Source organism: Pollicipes pollicipes, unplaced genomic scaffold (genome assembly GCF_011947565.3).
Source record: "Pollicipes pollicipes isolate AB1234 unplaced genomic scaffold, Ppol_2.1 Scaffold_4197;HRSCAF=4941_pilon_pilon_pilon, whole genome shotgun sequence".
NCBI lineage: Eukaryota > Metazoa > Arthropoda > Thecostraca > Pollicipedomorpha > Pollicipedidae > Pollicipes > Pollicipes pollicipes.
Genome location: NW_023596444.1, coordinates 15,877 through 35,002, shown reverse-complemented (window position 1 = coordinate 35,002; position 19,126 = coordinate 15,877). Strand labels below are relative to the sequence as shown.

At 49.2% G+C, this 19,126-nt stretch overlaps 1 protein-coding gene across 1 annotated transcript; it reads right to left on the bottom strand.

The window, feature by feature from the left end:
• Positions 1-1,987: 1,987 nt before the first annotated feature.
• LOC119094850 (uncharacterized) lies at positions 1,988-18,857 on the bottom strand (the record flags this gene model as incomplete). The annotated part of the gene is made up of 11 exons (XM_037217773.1): positions 18,784-18,857; positions 18,154-18,270; positions 17,187-17,435; positions 16,527-16,778; positions 15,825-16,100; positions 13,752-14,003; positions 13,168-13,440; positions 11,767-12,018; positions 11,345-11,547; positions 3,579-3,651; positions 1,988-2,145 (listed from the first exon to the last, which is right to left on the bottom strand). Coding segments are annotated over exons 1-11 (2,169 nt in total), but the record flags the coding sequence as incomplete, so codon positions are not given.
• Positions 18,858-19,126: the final 269 nt, after the last annotated feature.

Genomic DNA, 19,126 nt, shown 5'->3' with positions numbered 1-19,126 from the left:
CGGTGGAGATGTCACAGTGCCGTGATTAGAGCCTCGCAATCGGCCACAAACTTGTCAAAGTTGGAGATGACGGCATTGACCTGATCTTCTGTCAGACCGATGATCGGTCCCAGGATCGGCAGGTACTTGTCCACGAGGGCTTTCACTCTTCCAGAAGCTTTTCAACCGGGGCTCGGCTCAGCTGCAACGCATGATATGGTGCTGAAATCAGTACCCAATTTGTACCAGGCTCTTTGAGTTTACATCAGTCTACGTTTTGCTGAGCAATGTCCGACTTGCCGCTCGGCAAACACGTTGTAATTATCTCTGCCCATAGCAGACGACGGGAGTGCACGCATGACGGAGGAGAAAACAACAGCCTCTGTTTGTGCTCCAAAATGTAATCCCTTAAAGTGCTGCCGCAGCACTCATTAATGTGTATTGCAGAGTCGATCGGTTTGCTGCATGCTTTGTGCCTACGAAGTAAATTTGCCAGTGTCATTTTTGCGCAACGTTACAGAACCGTTTCTTATCAAGGCATGTATCCCTACTTGAACCGAAGCTCGAAGGCCAAGGAGAGCAATCACAACGCTACTGATCGATCCGATGTCACTGATAGCTACCAATCATCTCCATCTTGGGAGACGTAAGTAATGCGCAATTTTACTACATGCGGGGTGCACGTCGTCGAAAAATTAATAACATTCATGCATATCAGCTAAAATGGCCAATAATGCGTCGTTATACATGCCGGCGATGCGCACTTGAATCAATTTTTGTATACACACTGTAGATTGCCTACCAATCAGTTTTACGAACGCCCACTTCCTGGCGCTAGGCAATCCACACTCAACCAGCAATAACTTTCGCTGAGCTGGTCGGGCCCACAGAGAATGACCGGCATGAGCTGCGCATTAATTTCATGAAAATGATTGATTCTGCAAGGGGCTTGAGCTCTAATGCATGCGAAAGGCGCTTAACCATATTTACCCAAGTTGGTGTGCTGGGTTATGTAGTGTTCAGTGTAATGCTAACATTAGCTATGCCTACTTACTGTGTTTTGTTCAAAACCTGCTGTGACTAACATGGGAATAGCAGCTCGTTTTTCTGATGACTCTTTCGTGTGATTGCCTTTTAACAGAGGATCAGAAACTTTTTCATTCCTCTTTTTCTGATCTTACCACCCAGGTAGCTGGTAAGATATTCCTGGATTGTAACCACGGGTGACTGTTATAAAAATGGAGTCGGAAACCCTGCCGTGAAATCCTCATGTGTGGTGCGGGACGAACTGAAAACATTTCTCCCGACCATACCATTACTACGGGCTTTAAGTGGGAGAGCTGTCATTCTTTACATATGATTGCAGCCCATATGAACTGCCGGTCGTCCATCACATAATCCAAGTAAGTGCGGGGGCATACATTATGTGAAATCTAGTAATGAAGTTGCTGATCGTTGTAATGTTTTGCACAATAACGTACTTTGCAGCAATCAGCTCTCATACACCATTGCTGCTGACGTACTGGTGGCCATAGAAACCGTCCTGGTAGGATGGGAGCTCCGCAGTCCTTCAGAATTTTGAGCACGTCCGTCAGGATCTTCTCCAGCGCAGTGTCTATGTCGGTGGTCCGTGCTCGGCCGACTCGATGTCCTTGAGAGCGTGTCAATGTCAGCCTCAGCAGCCTTGATCTGGTCATCAGTCGACCCAGCAGCACCGGCCCCAGGGACTCGAGCCCTTGCTTAGAAGACTCTCCAGCTGAGTCAGCAGGCCGTCAAGATCGGTCGGTGTGTCGTCCGCTGTGGACAAGGAGCGTAGCTGATGCATTGGTACCCTAATGGAACTCAGCAATGGATACATGAGCTAAGCATCCAGTTGTAGGTGCTGTCTCAAACCAGCAATCGCATACGATTGGTGATTTTAAAGCTCGTGCTACCACTTTCTTCGTCATCACTGAACTGCTGACATGAACGTTATGAGCAGACATGACCACGGTCATTCACTACTCACTGGATTGGTAGTATCGATGCCCAGGGCTCTCAGGATCTCGATGATGTCGGTGACCATGTTCTCGAGTCCGGTGGAGATGTCAACGGTGCCGTGATTTAGAGCCTCGCAATCGGCCACAAACTTGTCAAAGTTGGAGATGACGGCATTGACCTGATCCTCTGTCAGACCGATGATCGGTCCCAGGATCGGCAGTACTTGTCCACGAGGCTTTCAACTCCTCCAGAAGCTTTTCAACGGGGCTCGGCTCAGCTGCAACGCATGATATGGTGCGTGAAATCAGGACCCAATTTGTACCAGGCTCTTGAGTTTACACCAGTCTAGTTTTGCATGAGCAATGTCCGACTTGCCGCTCGGCAAACACTGTTGTAATTATCTCTGCCCAAGAGCAGACGACGAGAGTGCACGCATGACGGAGGAAAAAAATGATCTCTATAGTGCTCCAAAAATGTAATCCCTTAAAGTGTTGCTGCAGCAACTCATTAGTCTGTATTGCAGAGTCGATCTGTTGCTGCATGCTTTGTGCCATGCTGGGGGGAATTTGCCATTGTCATTGTTGCGCAAACAGTTACAGAACCGTTTCTTATCAGCATGCATCCTTACTTGAACCGAAGCTCGAACGCCAAGGATACAATCACAACGCTACTTGATCCGATATCATTTATAGCTACCAGATCGTTCATCCATCTTGGGAGAGGTAGCAACGCGCAATTAGTACATGCGGGGTGCACGAATCACCTTCGAAACCTTCGAAATTCGAAAAATTAAAGCATACATGCAATCAGCTAAAATGGCCCAATAATGCGTCGTTATACATCCGGCGAGTGCGCACTTGAATCAATTTTTATATACACAACGTGTAGACTGCCTACCAATCAGTTTTACGAATGCCCACTTCCTGGCGCTAGCATCCACACTCAACCAGCAATAGCCTTTCGCTGAGCTGGTCGGGCCCACAGAGAATGACCAGCATGAGCAACGCGTTAACTTGATGAAAATGATTGATTCTGCAAGGTGGCTTGAGCTCTAAATGCATGCGAAAAGGCGCTTAGCCATATTATCCCAGTTGTGTGCTGGGTATGTAGTGTTCAGTGTAATGCTGACAGTAGCTATGTCTACTTACTGCGTTTTGTTTACAACCTGCTGGGTTGACTAACATGGCAACAAAACAGCACGTTTTGCTGATGACTCTGTTCGTCCGATTGCTTTTTAACCAGAGAATCAGAAATTTTTTTATTTCCCGTTTTTGGTTACCATGCAGGTTTCTGGTAATACTCCTAGGCGTGTAACCACAGGTGACTGTTATAAAAATAGAGTCAGGAAAACCCTTGCCGTGAAATCCTCATGTGTTGCGGGACGAACTGAAAACATTTCTCCCGACATACCCTTTCTATGGGCTTTAAGTGGGAGAGCTGTCATTCTTTACATATGATTGCAGCCTATATGACTGCCGGTCGTCAGTCATATAATCCAAGTAAGTGACGAGGCATACATTATGTAAATCTAGTAGTGAAGTTTGCTGATCGTTGTAATGTTTTGCACAACACGTACTTTGCAGCAATCAGTTCTCATACACCATTTGCCGCTGACGTACTGGTGGCCATAGAAACCGTCCTGGGTAGGATGGGAGCTCCGCAGTCCTTCAGAATGTTGAGCACGTCCGTCAGGATCTTCTCCAGCGCAGTGTCGATGTCGGTGTGTCCGTGCTCGGCCGACTCGATATCCTTGATGAGCGTGTCAATGTCAGCCTCTGCAGCCTTGATCTGGTCATCAGTCAGACCCAGCACCGGCCCCAGGGACTCGAGACCCTTGCTTAGAAGACTCTCCAGCTGAGTCAGCAGGCCGTCCAGATCGGTCGGTGTGTCGTCCTGTGGACAAGGAGCGTGTAGCTGATGCATTGGTACCCTAAATGGATCTCAGCAATGAATGCATGAGCTAAGGATCCAGTTTGTAGGTGTTGTCTCAAAACTACGCAATCGCATACGAACGGTGATTTTAAAGCTCGTGCTACCACTTTCTTCGTCATCACTGAACTGCTGACATGAACGCTATGAGCAGACATGACCAACGGTCATTCACTACTCACTGGGATTGGTAGTATCGATGCCCAGGGCTCTCAGGATCTCGATGATGTCGGTGACCATGTTCTCGAGTCCGGTGGAGATGTCAACGGTGCCGTGATTTAGAGCCTCGCAATCGGCCACAAACTTGTCAAAGTTGGAGATGACGGCATTGACCTGATCCTCTGTCAGACCGATGATCGGTCCCAGGATCGGCAGGTACTTGTCCACGAGGGCTTTCAACTCCTCCAGAAGCTTTTCAACGGGGCTCGGCTCAGCTGCAACGCATGATATGGTGCGTGAAATCAGTACCCAATTTGCACCAAGGCTCTTGAGTTTACACACAGTCTACGTTTTGCATGAGCAATGTCCGACTTGCCGCTCGGCAACACTGTTGTAATTATCTCTGCCCAAGAGCAGACGACGAGAGTGCACGCATGACGGAGGAAAAAAAACATGATCTCTATAGTGCTCCAAAAAATGTAATCCCTTAAAGTGTTGCTGCAGCACCTCATTAGTCTGTATTGCAGAGTCGATCTGTTGCTGCATGCTTTGTGCCATGCTGGGGGAATTTGCCATTGTCAGTTGCGCAAAAGTTACAGAACCGTTTCTTATCAGCATGCATCCTTACTTGAACTGAAGCTCGAACGCCAATACAATCACAACGCTACTTGATCCGATATCATTTATAGCTACCAGATCGTTCATCCATCTTGGGAGAGGTAAGCAACGCGCATTTAGTACATGCGGAGTGCACGAATCACCTTCGAAACCTTCGAACCTTCGAAAAATTAATAGCATACATGCATATCAGCTAAAATGGCCCAATAATGCGTCGTTATACATGCCGGCGAGTGCGCACTTGAATCAATTTTTATATACACACGTGTAGACTGCCTACCAATCAGTTTTACGAATGCCCACTTCCTGGCGCTAGCATCCACACTCAACCAGCAATAGCCTTTCGCTGAGCTGGTCGGGCCCACAGAGAATGACCAGCATGAGCAACGCGTTAACTTGATGAAAATGATTGATTCTGCAAGGTGGCTTGAGCTCTAAATGCATGCGAAAAGGCGCTTAGCCATATTTATCCCAGGTTGTGTGCTGGGTATGTAGTGTTCAGTGTAATGCTGACAGTAGCTATGTCTACTTACTGCGTTTTGTTTAACACCTGCTGGGTTGACTAACATGGCAACAAAACAGCACGTTTTGCTGATGACTCTGTTCGTCCGATTGCTTTTTAACCAGAGAATCAGAATTTTTTTATTCCCCGTTTTTATGATGTTACCATGCAGGTTGCTGGTAAGATACTCCTAGGCGTGTAACCACAGGTGACTGTTATAAAAATGGAGTCAGGAAAACCCTTGCCGTGAAATCCTCATGTGTGTGCGGGACGAACTGAAAACATTTCTCCCGACATACCATTACTACGGGCTTTAAGTGGGAGAGCTGTCATTCTTTACATATGATTGCAGCCTATATGACTGCCGGTCGTCAGTCACATAATCCAAGTAAGTGAGGAGGCATACATTATGTAAATCTAGTAATGAAGTTTGCTGATCGTTGTAATGTTTTGCACAACAACGTACTTTGCAGCAATCAGTTCTCATACACCATTTGCCGCTGACGTACTGGTGGCCAATAGAAACCGTCCTGGGTAGGATGGGAGCTCCGCAGTCCTTCAGAATGTGAGCACGTCCGTCAGGATCTTCTCCAGCGCAGTGTCGATGTCGGTGTGTCCGTGCTCGGCCGACTCGATGTCCTTGATGAGCGTGTCAATGTCAGCCTCTGCAGCCTTGATCTGGTCATCAGTCAGACCCAGCACCGGCCCCAGGGACTCGAGACCCTTGCTTAGAAGACTCTCCAGCTGAGTCAGCAGGCCGTCCAGATCGGTCGGTGTGTCGTCCGCTGTGGACAAGGAGCGTGTAGCTGATGCATTGGTACCCTAAATGGATCTCAGCAATGAATGCATGAGCTAAGGATCCAGTTTGTAGGTGTTGTCTCAAAACTACGCAATCGCATACGAATGGTGATTTTAAAGCTCGTGCTACCACTTTCTTCGTCATCACTGAACTGCTGACATGAACGCTATGAGCAGACATGACCAACGGTCATTCACTACTCACTGGGATTGGTAGTATCGATGCCCAGGGCTCTCAGGATCTCGATGATGTCGGTGACCATGTTCTCGAGTCCGGTGGAGATGTCAACGGTGCCGTGATTTAGAGCCTCGCAATCGGCCACAAACTTGTCAAAGTTGGAGATGACGGCATTGACCTGATCCTCTGTCAGACCGATGATCGGTCCCAGGATCGGCAGGTACTTGTCCACGAGGGCTTTCAACTCCTCCAGAAGCTTTTCAACGGGGCTCGGCTCAGCTGCAACGCATGATATGGTGCGTGAAATCAGGACCCAATTTGTACCAAGGCTCTTGAGTTTACACCAGTCTACGTTTTGCATGAGCAATGTCCGACTTGCCGCTCGGCAAACACTGTTGTAATTATCTCTGCCCAAGAGCAGACGACGAGAGTGCACGCATGACGGAGGAAAAAAACATGACCTCTGTTGTGCTCCAAAAAATGCAATCCTTGAAGTGCTGCTGCAGCACCTCATTAATCTGTATTGCAGAGTCGATCTGTTGCTGCATGCCTTGTGCCATGCTGGAGGAATTTGCCATTGTCATTGCTGCGCGCAAACAGTTACAGAACCGTTTCTTATCAGCATGTACCCCTACTTGAACCGAAGCTCGAAGGCCAAGGATACAATCACAACGCTACTTGATCGATGTCACTGATAGCTACCAGATCTTTCATCCATCCTCGGGAGAGGTAAGCAATGCCGCCTATTTAGTACATGCGGAGTGCACGTCGTCGAGAAATTAATAGCATACATGCATTTTAGCTAAAATGGCCCAATCATGCGTCGTTATACATGCCGGCGAGTGCGCACTTGAATCAATTTTTGTATACACACGTGTAGATTGCCTACCAATCAGTTTTACGAATGCCCACTTCCTGGCGCTAGCATCCAAACTCAACCAGCAATAATCTTTCGCTGAGCTGGTCGGGCCCACAGAGAATGACCGGCATGAGCTGCGCATTAATTTCATGAAAATGATTGATTCTGCAAGGTGGCTTGAGCTCTAAATGCATGCGAAAAGGCGCTTAGCCATATTTATCCCAGGTTGTGTGCTGGGATGTAGTGTTGCAGTGTAATGCTGACAGTTAGCTATGCCTACTTATTGCGGTTTGTTTAAACACACTGCTTGTGCTTGACTAGCCAATGGAAAAGAACAGCACGTTTTGCTGATGACTCTGTTCGTCCGATTGCTTTTTAACCAGAGAATCAGAAATTTGTTCATCCCGTTCTTGTGATGTACTATGCAGGTTACTGGTAAGATATTCTAGAAATTACACCACCCAGGTGACTGTTATAAAATGGCGTCAGGAAACCCTTGCAGTGAAATCCTCATGTGTGTGCGGGACGCACTGAAAACATTTCTCCCGACATACCATTACTATGGGCGTACGGTTAAGTGGGAGAGTGTCGTTCTGAACATATAATTGCAGTCCATATGACTGCGGTCGTCGGTTATATAATCAAGTAAGTGAGGAGGCATAATTACGTGAAATCCAGTAATGAAGTTTGCTGACCGTTGTAATGTTTTGCAAATAACGTACTTTGAGCAATCAGTTCTCATACACCAATTGCTGCTGACGTACTGGTGGCCATAGAAACCGTCCCTGGGTCTAGGATGGGAGCTCCGCAGTCCTTCAGAATGTTGAGCACGTCCGTCAGGATCTTCTCCAGCGCAGTGTCGATGTCGGTGTGTCCGTGCTCGGCCGACTCGATGTCCTTGACTGAGCGTTGTCAATGTCAGCCTCTGCAGCCTTGATCTGGTCATCAGTCAGACCCAGCACCGGCCCCCAGGGACTCGAGACCCCTTGCTTAGAAGACTCTCCAGCTGAGTCAGCAGGCCGTCAAGATCGGTCGGTGTGTCGTCAGCTGTGGACAAGGAGCGTGGAGCTGATGCATTGGTACCCTAAATGGAACTCAGCAATGGATACATGAGCTAAGCATCCGGTTTGTAGGTGCTGTCTCAAAACTACGCATTTACATACTATTGGTGATTTTAAGGCTCGTGGTTACTACTTTTTTCGTCATCACTGAACTGCTGACATGAACGCTATGAGCAGACATGACCAACGGTCATTCACTACTCACTAGGATTGGTAGTATCGATGGCCCAGGGCTCTCAGGATCTCGATGATGTCGGTGACCATGTTCTCGAGTCCGGTGGAGATGTCAACAGTGCCGTGATTTAGAGCCTCGCAATCGGCCACAAACTTGTCAAAGTTGGAGATGACGGCATTGACCTGATCCCTCTGTCAGACCGATGATCGGTCCCAGGATCGGCAGGTACTTGTCCACGAGGGCTTTCAACTCCTCCAGAAGCTTTTCAACGGGGCTCGGCTCAGCTGCAACGCATGATATGGTGCGTGAAATCAGTACCCAATTTGTACCAAGGCTCTTGAGTTTACACAAGTCTACGTTTTGCATGAGCAATGTCCGACTTGCCGCTCGGACAAACACTGTTTGTAATTATCTCTGCCCAAGAGCCGACGACGGGAGTGCACGCCACGGAGGAAAAAAAACATGACTCTGTTGTGCTCCAAAAAATGTAATCACTTAAAGTGCTTGCCGCAGCACCTCATTAATCTGCATTGCAGAGTCAATCTGTTGCTGCATGCTTTGTGCCCATACCGAAGTAAATTTGCCATTGTCATTCTTGCGCAGTTACAGAACCGTTTCTTATCAGCATGTATCCCTACTTGAACCAAAGCTCGAAGGTCAAGGATACAATCACAACGTACTTGATCCGATATCACTGATAGCTACCAGATCAATCATCCATCTTGGGAGATGTAAGCAACGCGCTATTAAGTACATACGGGGTGCACGTCGTCGAAAAATTAATAACATTTATGCATATCAGCTAAAATGGCCCAAAAATGCGTCGTTTTACATGCCGGCGAGTGCGCACTTGAATCAATTTTTGTATACAAACGTGTAGATTGCCTACCAATCAGCCTTACGAACGCCCACTTCCTGGCGCTAGCATCCACACTCAACCAGCAATAATCTTTCTGAGCTGGTCGGGCCCACAGAGAATGACCGGCATGAGCTGCGCATTAATTTCATGAAAATGATTGATTCTGCAAGGTGGCTTGAGCTCTAAATGCATGCGAAAAGGCGCTTAGCCATATTTATCCCAAGTTGTGTACTGGGAATGTAGTGTTCAGTGTAATGCTAACATTAGCTATGCCTACTTGCTGCGTTTTGTTCAAAACCTGCCTGTGCTGACTAACATGGGGAATAGAACAGCTCGTTTTTCTGATGACTCTTTTCGTCTGATTGCCTTTAACCAGAGGATCAAAAACTTTTTCATTCCCCTTTTTCTGATCTTACTACACAGGTAGCTGGTAAGATATTCCTAGAGTTATAACCACAGGTGACTTTTATAAAAATGGCGTCAGGAATCCCTTACAGTGAAATCCTCATGTGTGTGCGGGCTGAATTGAAAGGATTTTTCCCCGACGCACCATTACTTTGGGTTTTAGGTGGGAGAGCTGTCGTTCTGACATATAAATTGCAGTCCATATGACTGCCGGTCGTCGGTTATATAATCCAAGTAAGTGAGGAGGCATACATTACGTGAAATCCAGTAATGAAGTTTGCTGACCGTTGTAATGTTTTGCACAATAACGTACCTGATGTTGCACAATTGCACAATAACGCAACGTACTTTGCAGCAACCAGTTCTCATACACCAATTGCTGCTGACGTACTGGTGGCTATAGAAACCGTCCTGGGTAGGATGGGAAGCTCCGCAGTCCTTCAGAATGTTCAGCACGTCCGTCAGGATCTTCTCCAGCGCAGTGTCGATGTCGGTGTGTCCGTGCTCGGCCGACTCGATGTCCTTGATGAGCGTGTCAATGTCAGCCTCAGCAGCCTTGATCTGGTCATCAGTCAGACCCAGCACCGGCCCCAGGGACTCGAGACCCTTGCTTAGAAGACTCTCCAGCTGAGTCAGCAGGCCGTCCAGACCGGTCGGTGTGTCGTCAGCTGTGGACAGAGTGCGGGTAACGCATCGGTTCATCGGTTCATCGGTTCATCGGTTCTCTATTGGCTCTCCACATGACATCCAGTATGTACAAAATGCGTACTCAACCTCGAGTTTTTTAAGCCAGGTTTCAGTGCTGCGCAATAACGTATGGATCGAGACTTCCAACCTGATGTCCCTTTTTTCTTTGTCATCACTGATCCGTTGATATGAACATTATGAGCAGACGTGATCAATAGCTATACGTTACTCACTAGGATTGGTAGTATCGATGCCCAGGGCTCTCAGGATCTCGATGATGTCGGTGACCATGTTCTCGAGTCCGGTGGATATTTCAACGGTGCCGTGATTTAGAGCCTCGCAATCGGCTACAAACTTGTCAAAGTTGGAGATGACGGCGTTGACCTGATCCTCTGTCAGACCGATGATCGGTCCCAGGATCGGCAGGTACTTGTCCACGAGGGGCTTTCAACTCCTCCAGAAGCTTTTCAACGGGGCTCGGCTCAGCTGAAAAGCATGAATGGGAACGTGAATAGACTATGGCGGCGAGTGATCAACACCTCTAAAAGACTGGGTTACAAGTTCAATGTTTGCTATGTCCATCCGACAATCGCTTGTATTATGGACTCTACGAAACCAGCCGGGAATAGAAAAGGCTTTTCTTTCGCGGTCGCGGAACGCGGCATTACAGATATGGCGCTGCTTGCGCATATTCTCGCGATGTAGCATCGCTTCTCATAAGGTCGTGCGATCTCGATGCGACGAGCATGGCCCGTGCAAGGAACCCTTGGCGTTGCATTCATTCCAATACGCTTCTTATTTTAGCATCGAAGTTGTCGACAAGTTGTTGACAACAGTTTCATGAAGTGCTGTCAGTATTTCACTTCGTGTTTCATGATTAAATGAGGAAGTGTATAAGCCTTGGGAGAGAAATTTGGAATTTTCTGCCTTCCAATGCAGCAAAATCGTTCTCTGCGTTCATCTTCGCTCTTTTACTAGTGCAGAAGTTGAATATGTTGTAAAAATGCAATTTAATGAATGCTGGTAAAGTTTCACCTTTGTCGTTGTGACAGCAAGGTGTGCATAATATGTGTTTTACGTACTGGTGACCGTGTAGACACTCCTGAAAAAGATGGGAGCTCCACAGTCCTTCAGAATGTTCAGCACGTCCGTCAGGATCTTCTCCAGCGCAGTGTCGATGTCGGTGTGTCCGTGCTCGGCCGACTCGATGTCCTTGATGAGCATGTCAATGTCAGCCTCAGCAGCCTTGATCTGGTCATCAGCCAGACCCAGAACCGGTCCCAGAGACTCGAGCCCCTTGTTCAGAAGACTCTCCAGCTGAGTCAACACACTGTCCAGATCTGTCGGTGTGTCGTCCGCTGTGGACAAAGGACATACAGACGTTGAACTGCTTCACTAATATTGGGTGAGCAATTAAAAAGTAAGCGGGCCGGAAAGTTTACAAAAGATGTTGGAAATACGCATATAATATAATGACCCATGGCTTCCAAAGGCACCTGTTATAATGGTCGTCGTTTAGATTGAGGCATTCAGATTTCGATGTTGTGCACTTTTTCAAAATCTCAATTGGTACTCACTGGGGTTGGTTTGATCAATGCCCAAGGCTTTCAGGATGTCAATGATGTCGGTGACCATGTTCTCGAGTCCCGTGGAGATATTCACTGTGCCGTGTTCCAGAGCCTCTACATCAGCCACAAACTTGTCAAAGCTAGAGACGATGGAGCTGATCTGGTCCTCGGTGAGGCCGGCGAGAGGTCCAAACATCGGCAGGTAGCGGTCCACGATTGCCTTCAGCTCGCCTAGCAGCTTGTCCACAGGGCTCGGCTCGGCTGCGGGACGACTTATGATCAGCGTTCGCACGGCCGGGCCGGGAGTTGGTGGCCTCTGTGGTTTGTGAAATCGGGCTGATTGTTGGGAAATGCGACGATCAGCCCATGGTTTCTGAGCGTTCTTGTTCGTATCGTCCTGGTACTGATGTTTAGGTTGATAATGAGCGGTTTTCTTTGAACAACTTTAAATTCCAATCAATTTCTGAAGCACCCTGCATATATCTGTAATTTATGTGTGAAACAAGATGTCAGATGGCTGTATATTGTTTTATTATTTTTCCACTCTAGTGCCTTGGGGCTGCGCTCTCCATATGAAAGCACAGTGCGCAAAGTGCAAGATAATTGGTGCGTATAATGTCAAGTCAGAACATGCACATCCCGCTCTAAACTGCTTCTGACTTATCCTCTTTGGCTGAAAGTAAATTCGTTAGTCAGAGGATCGGAGCAGAGCTAATGACAGCATCCACAGACAGAGCCAAACAAACTCCCGAAGCGAGCGTCGCTGAGTTCGACGGTGTCTTGGAAATACAGTCAGATTCAGGGCTGATGCGCTACAGAGGATATATGCGTGCATATTTATTTAATGTATGTATACATATATGTATGTATATATATACATATATATATATATATATTTATCTGCGTACGTATGTATGTATGCATGTATGTTTATAATGCATACGTACATATTCAAAGGTAAATGTTCCGCTCAAAACTGCTGATCTGGACAGAAATCAAAATAAAAAAGACCTGCGTGGAACCCATTGTTGCACACAAAAGACGAAATATATAGGTTTGCGGTGACGGCAGGATAGTAACTCAGTAAATGCAGTAATAAATGGTGAATGGGTCCATGATAGTGAGGCTTTGCCGGTTCTGGCAGATGCTGGTTGACAATAAACGCATTTTTACCCGAAGCCAAGTCTGTATCAGCCCATTGCTTTCCGATATAAGCCAGTTCCCGCGTACATTTCTGCCACCTACAAGCCGTTGATACCGGCTCAAAAGCAGACGTGGTAACTCTACTCCTTACCGATGTGCTTTCTCAAACCCCTCCAAATAGCCGGCGACAGCTCAGCGTACACCAAAGTGCAGGTAGTGTGCCGAGCAACGCCGGGCCCATGTCCTCCTCACATCGGGCTTACGTACTGGAGTTGCTGGACGTCAGGTGGTCGGTTGGTATGCCAAAGTCGCCCAGGATCTTGAGGATGTCGAGCAGGATGGCCTCCAGACCTCCGTCCACGTCAATCTGGCCGTCGCCCAGGGTACGGATGTCAGCCATCAGCACGTGAAGGTCGGCCTCCACCTGCTTGGTCTGGTCGTAGTCGAGGCCGATGAAGACGCCGACGATGTCGAGCACGGCGTTGAGCGCTTCCTCCAGCCAAAAGAGCACCTCGTCGAGTGTGGTCGGAGCGTCCGTGGCTGCCGTCAGAACCCAGGTTCAGCAACCAGGGCCATCCCATCTAGCGTACTTGTCTGTGTCTGCATCACGCGGAAGAACGGGCTGGTCCGACCGAAACGTTTCCTTCCAAGATATCTTTAGCTGATGTGATTGCCGCTGTCAGGTGGGCTTTGCGATGGACCCATATTTTTGGGAGGTGCCGCTTTCGTCTGAGAACAGGCGCCGTCAACGGCCATCGTCTGACATGTAAATTGGACTCTGGCCTCTTACTCCAGGGTCACCAAGCCCAGCTGCACGCTCCGTCGCATGTATCCTTTCTCGAGAAACTCACAGGGAACTGTGAAATCCACTCCGAAGGCTTCTAGAACACGCAGAATGTCGATGCAGATGTCGATGACGCCGTCGGCGATCTCAATTGTGCCATGCTCCATGCCCTCGATGTCGGCGACGAACTTGTCGAAGTTGGTTATGATGGATTCGTACTCTTCTTTGGTGATGCCGATCGCCGGGCCGATAATTGGCATGTAGGTGTCCACAACGTGCTTCAGCTCCTCCAAGATCAAGTCGACAATCGAAGGGATCGCTGATGATATGTCAGAGTCACTTAGTAATCAGTTTCTGTGCCAAACAGATGCAGATGATAGCATATGTGTTGTTCCTTTTTCCGCGTGTGCAGGTCCCGCCTGTTGTCAGGTTGTGTCTCCAACGTTCGACTGTGACAAACGTGAAAATGGTCCTGCCCGCGCCAGTGTTTAAGTGATAATGTATAAGACTGTCTACGTGTTGGCACGGGGCAAAAGCGAACTATTGAAATTATGTTATGCTACGAATCTTTACAATCTTGTACAATCTTGCTACTGCTCGTTTGTACAGGGAGCTACATTCATTTAGCAACGTTCAGTGATAACTCGGCGATTATAGCATTCTCTGAGGCTGCGTCTCGGGGCTCACGCCGACAGCTTTGGATCGACCATTACCCATTCACAGTTATTATGGTGTTATACCCCATGAAGGGTTTGGCCAATCCTTGCACCGGACGGGTGGTGTATAGTGAACGCTGCAATGCAACACCAACTCCTCTCAGCTAGCTGGCACTACGTGAGCTCCGCTTAGCTGTAATGAAGTCGGCGCAGATAGTTCCAATGTGAGCGCAGATAGTTCCATTATGAGCGTGTTCCTCATTCTGTGTATCCCTGACACCACGTTCAAGTCGGTACCGTGATTAAATAGATTGGGAGGCTTCCTTCGTGAATCGGAGGCATCCCGTTCTGGATTACGTGACCCTCTATGTATCAGGAGGCCCTTTTCTGGGACATGAAACCCTGGTACGGGATAGCGGGACCCTTTTTTGTATAATCAGAACGCCCCCATTCCGATTTGTTTTGGTTGGCATTCCTTTACTTGGATAGGTTACATGTGACATTCTGATGTGCACGTGTGCACGTGCCCGCGGTGCTCCTCTCCCCTGAATACAGCATTTTCCAGGAAGCCCCCTTGTGTGGAGGCACCAATTTGTCCAAAAGCCCCACTTTCAACTCAAAATTCATGCCATCGCCCCTGCCAGGAATAAGGTAGTGCTTGATGGTTTGAGGGCTGGGTAGATTCAGTCTTTATTGAGAGCTGCTGGATTGAGTGTCTTGCTAGCTCTCCAAGTTCGATGTAGCCGGTTTTACGCATATATTTCATGACTTGACCTTGAACGTTACGTGTACTCCCGACATGTCGGCCTCAAATTCATTTCATTGGCTGCGTAGTGCACATGGTGTGGTCGGATGTCGTGTAAGCAGCATCCGTGCACCAAGCAGATGCAGACGACAGCATAAGTTTTGACGCTTTCCCTGTGCGCGTGTGCCCTCCCTGGTGTGGCATTTTTTATACGCTTGGTTACCAAAATGTTCAGTTGGTTTTGTTGCTGCATACGATTTTATGGCAATGCTGTAGGATCCATGGTCTTTTGAACACAAAACAAAGCAAGTGTTTTCAAATTGTGCTATGCCACCAGACAGTAAAATTACTACTCGTTTTACTGAGAGCTATGTTCAGTCGCAGCCCTGCGATCTTGCTCGTTTGCAAGGCTGTGTCTCGGTTACCCCCCACTTACAACTTTTTGCAGTCATTATCCATCCACTGCTGCTGTGATGCTCTAACTAACAAACGGAATGGCCAGCTACCGCACAAGACGGATGGTACGTTTGGAGAATGTTACAAAAGTGCACATGCTGTTCTCAGCTGGCTGCCGCCTGGTGACCCGACGTGGTCTCTGACGACGTCGTCATGAAAGTTGCGTTACCAGTGAATATGGCACGCTCACTAATTCGATACGACTTGAATAATGCACCAATAAAGTATGGTACTACCACATACTCTCCCTGCGTACTGGTAAGTACCTCAGCATTCCACTTACTGGTGCCCTGAACGTCGAAACTAAGGCTGGTCTGGATGCCGAATTCGTGCAGGATCTTGACGAGGTCCATCAGCACGGTCTCCAGACCGCCGTCCACGTCGACGTCGCCGTGCTCGATGGCCTCGATGTCCTTGATAAGGGTGTCGATGTCTGCCTCGGCGGCCTTGATCTGGTCGTCGGTCAGGCCCAGGATCGGGCCCAAAAGCCCGAGCACGGTATCCAGTGCAGATTCCAGCTGGGCCAACAAACCGTCGAGCGCGGTCGGCGTATCGTCAGCTGGAGACGAGTGGGGCGTGTGAGTGAACGTGACGCAGCGACACAGCGGTAGGATAGAGGAGAGTCTGCCTCCCGTTTGTTTACTCAGCCAAGCTTGCAAAACTGACATGTGTGATGTGTTAGAAACCAGTTTATAATTTATGGTCGTGTTATCGAATGCATGCGTTGAACATGCATTCCCGGGCAAATCTGGGCAAGGTACCTTAATCTGCCCACATGTAGAGCAGGTCTGGGTTATGAAAATCAGGAACATTGGCTGTCTCCAAAGCTATGGACAGCTAGTGCCGCCTTCCAATACTCGCGCATAAGAATGCCACCGTGAAGCCAACTGCATTGTCCGAGGCAAGAAATACTTAAAGTGGACTGTCACTTAACAAACCACGTGGGTTACGCCTCCGCTCAGGTTGCGATACCGACCGTACTCACTAGGCGCATTGTAGTCAATACCAAGGATCTTCAGAATCTCGAGGATGTCAGTGATCATAGCTTCGAGGCCGTCGGTTGTTGGCACCTGGCCGTGCTCCAGCGCCTCCACGTCCGCCACGAACTTGTCGAACTGCTTGCGCGCCTCCAGAGCCTGCTTCTCCGTCAGGCCTATGATTGGCCCAAGGATGGGCAAGTACTTTTCCACCAACGACTGCAGCTCCTCCAGGATCTTGTCCAGAAAAGACATGGGCGCTGTAGAGTGGAGGATGCAAGTGAGGAGGGTTGTATGACAGTGGCGTTCTAATGAATTTTGGCCAGGCTGGAAAGGCTCATAAGTTTCTGAATTATTTGTGCCCCGATGAGTAAGGCGTTCCTGTCTCTTACCGTGGCCTAGCAAGTTTGGGCTTTGTTTCGTGTTGACAACCTTAGAGGACTATTGGCCAGGGTATTCTCATACTGGCGTTGGTATCCACACATTGAAAGACATATTTCTGAAAGTTGTAGGTTTTTAAGCTGCGTTAATTTCGAAAGCGTTTTCGTCCTTTTCATTGCATGTGGGTGCAATTGGGTGCCATGTATGCAGACTTCTTACCTAAGACATGTGCCCCTCACATGAGCTCCATCCTCACCTCACTCATAGCGACTTTCACCCGCACTTACTGGTGACGTCCAGCTGCTCTCCATCCTGGACTGCGCCCAGCTGGTGCAGCACAACGAGCACTTCGGAGAGCACGGCGTGCAGGCCGGCCTCGACATCAGTGGTGCCTGCGGCAAGAGCGCGCAGTCCCTGCGCCGCCTCGTGAGCGGCGGTCACCAGAGCTTGGGCCGCCTCAGCCGACCCGTGCTGCTGCAGCATGGTGTGTGCTTGCCACTCGGCCGCTGCTATGAGGCCGTGCAGGCGGCTGACGGCTGCGGTCAGCGGGGCAGGGTTAGGGGGGACAGTGTCAGGGACATGGAGCTGGCGCGGACGCGGTCAGCGGGGCAAGGTTAGGGGGGACAGTGTCAGGGACATGAAGCTGGCGCGGACGCGGTCAGCGGGGCAGGGTTAGGGGGGACAGTGTCAGGGACATGGAGCTGGCGCGGACGCGGTCAGCGGGGCAGGGTTAGGGGGGACAGTGTCAGGGACATGGAGCTGGCGCGGACGCGGTCAGCGGGGCAGGGTTAGGGGGGACAGTGTCAGGGACATGGAGCTGACGCAGCCGCGGCTAGGTTTTTGCGAGAGCGTTATGTTTTGGGGGCAAAACTTGTGGAGAGATGTGATACAACTACCTTTTGCGTTCTGGTCTGTACCAACAGGGTTGCTGTTGACAATAAAAAGCAAATGTCAAATGCCCAATGGTTGGGAAGAATGCTGAATCGCATTGTAGAGACGTCTAGTGGTTTACCACTAGTGGTTTAGTTTACTGGTTAGTGGTTTCACCAGGACTCAAACCGGACGCGTGCACGGATTCGGCTGCGACGAGTGACCATGGAAGGATGTCGTCTTGGGACCTTACCCGGGACGGTTAGTCAGTGCAAGACGATCCTCCACCGAGTTAACCTTCATCAAATGTCGACATTACCTACAAATTTTGTGCAAGAGTTATGCTCGTGGTGGTTGCCTAATCAGCGACTTTGTTTAACTCACTCTGATCCTGCTTTTGGTTCTTCAGGTTGCGGATGTGGTTTTCGATTGTGCGGACCGTGTCGATCACCCCGCGCACATTTTTTGCAGCTTCGAGAGTCTGACGGCTCGAATGCGGAACTGAAACACGCCACGCCAGTTCGAGCCCACACCTGAGTCATCATTGGTGATATGAAGATGCAGATGACCTTGATTTATCTGTGAGTTCAAAGTTATCGGGAATCAAAAGCTTGCCAATTTTAGCAGCTGTTCACGTTAAAATATCACAGTGTATGCAACGATTATCGGAACTTTTACGCCGCTGGCTAGCAACTGAGAAACATCCGTCACCCCGAAATAAACGAAAAATGTAGGTTTTACTGCTGCTTAGAGCCATGCGGTATAGAACAACTCTGATTCGTAGTTCATAGCAGCTTAATGTGATGCATTGTTAACACTGCGCATGCTCCACTGCCGCTCCTTTAGTGGCATGACGTAGAGAGCCATCTATTACGGCACAATTCATCGCATGGCAAGAACGGCCATAAGATGCACTGCTGAAGCCGGCCAGAGATCACGTGCCACGTCTTGCTATGCGTCCTCTTGTTCTCACTAGTCACCACCGCGCGCTCTGCTGGTGCCAATGCAACGTACGCGGCTTTCGGATCGTCGCTGACGACACGAGGACCACAAGGAGGGCTGCCGCGATCAGCCGCATCTTGGCTCCGCTGGTGGGTCAGAGTGGCAGAGTCGACCCCGACGCCGCTTATATGTGGGGACGCTCACAGGTGGGCGCGTCCCACGCGATGACCCTTATCGAATACGCAGGTTCCGCCGACTGACCAGGCGGTGCCCTCCCGGTGAGATATGGCCTGACCAGGCGGCGCCCTCCCGGTGAGGTATGGCCTGACCAAGCGGTGCCCTCCCGGTGAGGTATGGCCTGACCAGGCGGTGCCCTCCCGGTGAGGTATGGCCTGACCAGGCGGTGCCCTCCCGG